At 45.2% G+C, this 8,423-nt stretch overlaps 1 protein-coding gene across 1 annotated transcript in view; it reads left to right on the plus strand.

Annotated features, from left to right (window-relative positions):
• Positions 1-7,700, plus strand: part of MYT1 (myelin transcription factor 1) — a 62,352-nt gene extending 54,652 nt beyond the window's left edge. Inside the window, exons 20-24 of the mRNA XM_026861933.1 lie at positions 1,126-1,347; positions 1,933-2,024; positions 2,983-3,086; positions 3,206-3,349; positions 4,843-7,700. Coding sequence (XP_026717734.1) covers positions 1,126-1,347; positions 1,933-2,024; positions 2,983-3,086; positions 3,206-3,349; positions 4,843-4,983 — 703 coding nt within the window. The 3' untranslated portion in view covers positions 4,984-7,700. The remainder of the gene's footprint in view (positions 1-1,125; positions 1,348-1,932; positions 2,025-2,982; positions 3,087-3,205; positions 3,350-4,842) is intronic.
• The last annotated feature ends 723 nt before the right edge of the window (positions 7,701-8,423 follow it).

Below are 8,423 nucleotides of genomic sequence, written 5' to 3' on the forward strand. Positions count from 1 at the left end.
TTTTTTTTTTTTTTTTTTTTTTTTAGAGTAACCTCCCTTGAGTAATAAACTTTTAACTGTATTTATAATTGGCTGGCACCGTTAAACAAATGCAAGCCACAGCAGAAACCTTAATAGATACACCGGGCTTTGTCAAACGGCTGAATTTAGTGAGGATGCCATTAGGCGGGGAGTTAGCGAGCGGGGAGGAAAGAGGTGCCTTTTAGAGGCACTCATCCTCTTGGCAATTAGCGCAAGTTGTGTCAGCACTTCCCTGACACCCCTCGTAGCTCCCGCACGCTTTAACTGGACAGAAACAGCGGCAGAAGCACGGGGGTGGGAGGGCTCGTGCACCTCCTGGATGGTAATTCCCACTCTTAGCCCCTGGCGAGCGCACGTTGATCTCTCGGTGGCCGTGAGATGTGGAACCAGGAGGAGGAGGAGGCAAGCAAGGCCGCCGTGCTGTGGCTGCAGGCTGAGCAGTGCCCCCGGACTTATTTGTCCTGTCCTGTCCTGGCTCAGAAACCCCTCGGACACCCTCCTTGCAGGAGCAGGTTTGCTGCTTCTCAGTGTACAGACTGTGGCCTGACAGGGTCCCAAGTCAAGGGCTGGTTCACGGGGAAGGGCTGTGTCCCCACGGGCACGGACAGTGCCCCTAGATCGCGTTGACCGTGCTCATGTAGGGTGATAAAGTTGATGACTGTGGGTTCCTCAGCAGTAACACCGGGCGGAGCCGGCTGTAGGTGTGTGATGGTTCCGTGCGAGCGTGGCAGCCTTGGTTAACGTCAGGATCCCACGTCGGGCAGCCCCACTTGCCATCTTTGCCCTCGATGAGGCACCAAACACACAGTTTGGGACACCATGGGGACCTGCTTTTGCTGCAGGTGTGAGTGTGACGTGACCTCCACAGCCTTTCTCTCTTGCAAGATTTACCTTGGTTCTCTTTGGCTCTTATGAAGGGGAGCTCATAGCTCTTAACTCCCCACCTGCTATTTCCAACAGTGAAGCATCTACCCCATAAAGTCTAGATGAGATCCCCAAATGTGAACTCTCTCTTCCCAGGCTTCCCTGTTCCTACTCATCCCTAATTTCCTTGTGTCCCTCTTCATTCCCGTGCTGTAATTTTTGGACATTCCCTGTGCCCAGGTGTCCGGTTCCCGGCTGCGTTGGGCTTGGACACATCAGCGGTAAATACGCCTCTCACCGGAGCGCATCAGGGTGCCCTCTCGCAGCCCGCAGGCAGAAGGAAGGATCCCTCAATGGCTCCTCGTTTTCCTGGAAGTCGTTGAAGAATGAAGGCCCAACCTGCCCCACTCCAGGCTGCGACGGCTCCGGCCACGCCAACGGGAGCTTCCTCACTCACAGAAGGTAAATCACAGGGTTGAAATAACAGGGAACGTGGCAGTATTGCTGTGGACTCACCCGCCTGCCTGTAGATGCTGCTTAAGCATCGTTCAGCTCTTCGAGCAAGGCTCAATAGCTGGTGCTTTTGATGCTGACCTCAGTCAGGTTGCTCCAAGGTTGGAGCTTTCTGCATGGGAAAAAAAAGTGTTGTTGTTTTAATATTGCAATGGTGAGATGTGGATTGGGCAAAATCGTGAAAATTGATAATATTATGTCCTTCCAAGAGCAAGCCAGACCAGGACTTGAGCGCCCCAAACATGGGGTTTGACACCCAAACCAGCCAGACTCGTCTCACTTTCCTCACCTGTCATGCCCTCTCTTTTAGGAAACAATGTGGTTTTTAATCTTTGTTCAGAGAAAATTGCTCTCGCTTTATAAATGGGGAGTTTTGTGGCATTATTCATAAAGCAATTTCCTCTGTACCGTAAAACGCTTTTAGAAGAACTGTCTCGCAGCATGAACTCCACCAAATGGTACGTGCTCTTCTTGGGAACATGAGCACCTATAAATACCGAGAGTTTATGAAACCCATTTTTACTTGCTTTTCAGTTTGTCAGGGTGTCCAAGAGCTACTTTTGCTGGGAAGAAAGGAAAACTCTCAGGGGATGAAATTCTCAACACAAAGTTCAAGACCAGCGATGGTAAGGAGTTTCACTCTTCTTGCCTTGCAGGTGTATCACGGTATTGAGCCCATATATTTTTTTGTTTTCTGCAGACTGGAGAGGTTCCAACAACTGAAATCCAGCCAAATTTTGCAAATTTATCATGTGCTATGAACACCCATTTCTTGGGTTTCCTGGGTATTGGAGGTGGCATGGTACCAGCACTGCTCCCCAAGTGACAACACTGCGAGGGAGCAGGTGAAACAATAAAGGAGTTTCTGCAGTGAAATTCCAGGGGGGGAAAAAAAAATAATGCTGAAATTGAAATTGATTTTTTTTTTTTTTTTTTCATTTTCAAACATTCACTGGCATTTTTACAAATCCCTCACAGCGATTTTCACCTATTCGGGGCTTTTAATTCTGAGATATTTCTGGATCTGAAATTTTGTTAGCGATGGCACATTGCATTTCCAGTGCTATTACTGAGGTTTCTGTGGTATTTGACAAGGTTGAGGCATTTAACTTGAATACTTATATAGCTTGGAACTTATAAATACCCCTACTCTGCTAGAAATATTGCTTTATTTTACGAACCTCATAATTTCTAATCAAGACATGGATTATTTTTTTGAAAAAGGCGTGTTTCCAAACTCAGAACTGGAGAGAATGACCTGAGTTTTCAGGGCAATCAACCTTGTAGGGTGCGTGGAGGTGCGGGACTCCAACTGCTATGGTGTCATTGGCTTTTGCATTTACATATTGACCTATGAAATATCATTGAACCGTGATGTTAAAAATGTTACTAAAAAAAAAAAAAAACCAAACCAAAAAAAAAAAACCAACAGGCAAGTTGTGCATCCTGTTTAGAGGAGGTAAAAGCAAAGATGAGGACGTTGAGTGGTGATGTCTGGGCAACAGGGTGGGCTCAGCAGAAAGCCCAACATCTTTGCTCTGCCCACAAGCGTTTGCTGACTGCCCGTGACCTTCTCTCCTGCAGTTCTGGAGAACGATGAAGAGATCAAGCAGCTGAACAAGGAGATCAGTGAGCTGAACGAGTCCAACTCGGAGATGGAAGCGGCCATGGTGAAACTGCAGTCACAGGTTGGTGTGCCTGGACGCGCATCCGAGCCCACGGGCGCGCGGCCAAGCCCCTGGCAGGGGTGGAAGGTGGGTGCCGTGGCGTGGGGGTCGCTAACCTTGCCGTGCGCCTCGCCCTGCAGATCTCCACCATGGAGAAGAACCTGAAGAACATTGAGGAGGAAAACAAAATCATAGAGGAGCAAAACGAAGCCCTGTTCCTGGAGCTCTCAGGGTTGAGCCAGGCTCTCATCCAAAGTCTTGCCAATATCCGCCTTCCGCACATGGTAAGAAACTTTGACAGCGCTCGCTCCAGCCGGCGTGATCGAGGGAGCTGTGCCAAACCCCGTTCACGATAAGGCTTATGTACAATTAAAGAGTGGGAGAATTTCTCTCCATACGCCTACGTGTCCTTTCTAAGATCAGTACTTTTGCCTTATCTCTGAAGCTTGCATTATATCTCCCTTTTGTTGTCATTTTCTGCTGATCTCCCTTTGTATCTATTGTTCTGTCTCATTACATCTGGGAGCATTATCACAAAATAGGAAACTTTATCAAGGGCACCCAGCGCCTTTTAGGCTAAGACAGCACAAGTAGAGATCAGGAGGGATTGGATTTCAACGTCAGAAAGATCTTAGAGCTCTTATTATAATGCAGGTAGTTTCAATTCAGTTTTGAATAGCTGGCAGCCAAAGAATAGCATTCTTAAAGAGAGTGTATTTTGTTTAATTTAACAAGGTCTAACAGCCCACAGCATGTTACCATAGTGTTACTGCAAAATGAAAAGACTGCATTAAAATAGTAAAACCACAAAAGGCTATTAATTACCTTCCCTCTATTCCCAGGAATGTAATTACTGTTGTCAAAACCAGGTGTGTGGAGGGGGACTCGTGTTGTTGGGGAAGCTGTCCTCTTACAACTCATAAAGACCATCGCAACGATCAGAGGAATGAGCTTTTGATTTATTTTTTCTGTCATCTTTTTTTTTTTTTTTTTTTTTTTTTTTTTTTTTTTTTTTTTTTTTTTTGGGAATCCTTTTCATTGGGGTTTGTATTTAAATTCAGGATGGTTGGAGAGGAGCCATCCTCCAGCAGAGCAGTTTTGGATAGTATTCACCCAGCTGCCTAACTGGCAGAAAACCGCTCGCTGAGTGCTTTTTTTTTGTGAAGTATTTGACACATAAAGGTCAAATAAACTGTTCAGCAAATATTTTTTCAAGGTTTCAGGCAACTCCAATTAAATAATGCCCACGAGACTTGTATGCTCATTTTATTCCTGTTCTTTTTCTTCCTTCTCCCTTTCTTTTTTCCCCATTAACTCCGAGTCAGATATTTGCAAGGTTTCCACGATGCCCCTCAAAAGCAAAAGCTGTGCCGCAGCAGCGTGCTGGCGTGGGCAGATGCAAGCCCAAGGTGACCGGGCTCCTGTCCTAACTTTGCCTTTGTTTCCCTCCGCAATGTTTCAGCCGCCCTCTCGTCCTCCAGCCCTTAATTTCCACAGCTTAATTCAGCCTCGAGCCTGTCAAACTGCCCGCACGCGCTTAACGTGATGCTGTTAATAGTTCCACGAGGCCAGTGCATAAAATTAAGGACCCAGTTAAGATCTGGCAGGATCAGGGGTTGCGCGATGAGATTCCGTACGTACAACACTGCGCACAAAAATGCTCCGACGTGGAGACCTTTGGCTGTTGGTACATACAGATGATTCATAGCAAAGAAACATCTCAGCCTCTTCCTGCTCTACTGCTAACACTCCGATTTGGGTTTTTTTTTGGCTGCAGGAGCCAATTAGTGAGCAGAACTTTGATGCGTACGTGAACACGCTGACAGACATGTACACCAACCAGGAGTGCTACCAGAACCCGGAGAACAAGGACCTGCTGGAGAGCATCAAGCAAGCCGTCAAGGGCATCCAGGTTTAGTGCCACAGGATGGAGATTAGCAAGTAAACAGACTGTAAGATGGAACTTTCCCTCCAAGTATTCAGGTTTACAAGTTACAAAACTTGTTTAATGAATGAAAAAAAAAAAAAGGAAAAAAAAAAAAAAAGGACCAAAATGTAACCAAGAGGCCATTTCTGAGACGTGGAACTGATCGAACTCAATGTTCTCGTTTACTTAACTTTGGACCTTCTTGAGAAAAGTGGGATTTTTCTACCTGGACCATGAGGTAGATCAGGATGGAAGGTTAAATCCTCCAGTAGGCTGTGGGGCTTGGTAGCTGGTGAAGAGCAGGCATCTTTCATGAGTTGCCATGCTCTTGCAGAGTTGATCCAAGGGTTAAAACATTACAAGAACAGGGTCTTGTCTGATCCAAGACTAGCATATGACTGGCTTAAACCCTCATGTTGTCTATGGTCGTATGTCCAGATCACCTACTCACACATGAATTATGTTCTGTGTTGCTACAAGTGCTGGAGCTGCAAGCTACCTGTAAATCTGAACCTGTGCTGGGCCTCCCAACCCCGAGGTGTTCAGATATCCACTGGGCATGGGAACTCTGAAGTATTATAAAGTAGCTTATTTTTATTTTCTGAAAGAAATCCGAAGAGCAGTTCTGGATCTCCAGTGGAAAGCGCAATGGAAAAAAGGTTCTCAGGGAAGCTTTTGGAGTTTGCAACTACAGTATTCCTTTGTCTGTCTTAAATATGAGAATAGCTATTATGAATAGGCCAATACCAGATATTTCATTCAGAAGAACTCTTAATGTGTCATGGTCCGGTGTATATGATTTTTTGGAAGTCTGTTTGATGACAGTTCTGGTTCTTTTCATTCTTGTGATCATCCTTACAGTGGCGCAGTACTGCCAGTCCAGAGATCATACATCAATGCCAGAGAATGTTTGAGATTGCGATGAACAAAAAAAAAAAACCAAAACAAAACAAAAAAAAGAAACAAAAAAAAACCCAACAAAAAGAGAGATGGTTAATTGACGGCCAGCAAAGTGCTTACCTACCGTGAATCAGTAGTTGATTTCTTACAGATATCCACAGGGCAATGGGTATTTTTTGGTTTGGTGTTCTACATTTTGCGCAAAATCACAGCGCAAGCGCCATTCTGAAAAAAAAAAAAAAATAAAATATTCAGGTATTGGGTATTCTTCCAAAGAAGCATTTTGTTAGCAGCTCGGCACACGCAGCCCACTGTGCACTTAAAGACCAACTCTATGAATGTCTTTGCGACGCCGCTCTCCAGCACCTGCTCCATCACGCGTGGAGCCGGCTGCCGCCCCGCGGGTTTGCTCTCTCCCACCGTCGCTCCCGTCCAGAGCTCGCTGTCCCCTGCTGCAAACACTTCGGAGGCAGAGGGGGGGCAAAACCCCCCCACCCCCAGGGAGATCCCAGCACGGGGCGCATCCGCATCCCGCATCCCACGTCGCTCCCGGCGGCGGCGGGGCGGGCAGAGCTGGGGAGGATTTTGCTGACCCATATGAAAGGCAAGACTGTGGTATCGTTTCGAGCCAAATCCTGCAGATATTTAGGGCATAATCCACGATTCGAAGACGTCAGTAAAAAGCCTCCCAGGGGTTGTAGTGGCCACTGGATCCGGCCTTGAAGCTCATGAGTGACTTGACTCGTGTCAGTTCCCCTGTTGAGTTCAGGGGGGCAGCTGGCACGAGCGGGTTTACTCGCGTACTTAAGTGTTTGCAGGATCAGACTCCATGAGTTTAGAACCCATTCCAAGTGCAAAAATAACAAAAGAAAGGGAAAAAAAAATAATTTGAGGTGTTAAAAACACAATGTTCTTAACATGTAAATAGAGTCCAAATTGATTGTGACTGCAATTCAGTTAGTATTTAAAAGTAGAGAAATTGCACTTCCTGGAAGAAAGAGAGGAAAAAAAAAAAAAAAGTAGTTAGTTTAATTATCCTGTAAATTATTTAATTTTGGCAAGATGTATGTAATTTATATTTACACCACCTTATGTTAACTTTTTGCTATTTATTTAACTTTTTTATTTATTAATTTTATACTTATTTTAAACTGGACACCGCACCATAGAAAAGAAGATAAAAGAAGCAAAAAAAAGTTAAAAATTAAAACTTTTGACCATAAAAAATGATATTCCAAAAAAAAAAAAAAGAAAAAAAAAGAAAAACCCCTATCTACAACTCCTACTTGTAATTTTGATGCAACCAAGTTATTTTTTATATATTTTGTTATTTATTCTTTTAATGATGGGAATTTTTTTAAAGATATTTTATAACTGAGACATTTTGATAATTTTTTGGTTTGTTTTTTTGTGGGGGCAGGGGCACCGGGGGAAGAGAGACTTTTTCAGTTTTTCTTTTCTTTTTCATTCACATTGTTTCAGGCACTGATAACAGGAAATGAAAATTCTGTATTTATTATTTATTTAATATTTAAGTCGGGAAAAAAAAAAAATGAACTGTGCTCTTGTTGTATATTTATTTTGTCGTTTGTGTGTCGGTTATGTGATGACTGAGTACTTGTTTATGTGAAGGAATACTGTTAATATTTAAATAATAAAGAGTCACATTGAAAGTTATAGCAGGCTACATGTTATTCTGTGAAAAACGAATACTGTGATCTACTTTCCTCAGGAAATGTATTTTGCAGACAGAACTTCCTTATGTACTGGCAGGGTTATTTCGTAATAAAACCCAGTTCTGTTTGTGACTTTAGTTCCTATGGTCTTTCTTCGAGCTGCTGCCAATGTCCCCAACGTGTCCCCAGTGGGCTTTGTCCTTGCTCCTGCACCGTGGCTTGGAGGGGCGGTGTGTCTCCCACCTCAGAGCTGTGGCCAGGGACTTCCCACCCCAAACCTGGCTCTCTCCGCCTACTAAATTGGGGGATTTATGGGGAATTTAGGTTTGCTATCCCTGAAGTTTTGAAGAATAAGGAGGTGTCACCATCCGGCCAAGCAGGTGCCTAAAATCCCATTCGTCCCACGACGGGGAGAACCAAAAGTCCAAGCAAAGGTGTGTGCGTTTTCTGCCGGTTGCTGGAGCCCCTTTCCCAGGGCAGGAGGGCTGCAGGCAGCATTCCTCCGAGCAGGGGTCCCGCCCTGCACCCCCAGCACTCGCCATCCCCGGGATTCCACGGCTTCGTGCTCCCGCGGGCAGCGCACAAGCGGAGGAGACGCCATCAGGAGCGGCGGGGAGATGCCAGCCCTGGGACGGAACACAGAGACAGACGCTCTCCCCTCCTGGATTTACAAAAAAGCCTCGCCAAAACGATTCTGATGTTTAGCTAAAATGCTGGGAGACGGCTTGTATTGGTCAACGAGATTTCCTCACTTACATCTCCCTGGCCACGATGTTCACAGATGACCTTCCTCGAAGAACAGAGCTTTTTCACTGACAAAAGAGTTTATGTTTTGAAGCGGTGGCCATGAAGAGA

Source organism: Athene cunicularia, assembly GCF_003259725.1.
Source record: "Athene cunicularia isolate RWA chromosome 20 unlocalized genomic scaffold, athCun1 chr20_part1, whole genome shotgun sequence".
NCBI classification, from domain to species: Eukaryota; Metazoa; Chordata; class Aves; order Strigiformes; family Strigidae; genus Athene; species Athene cunicularia.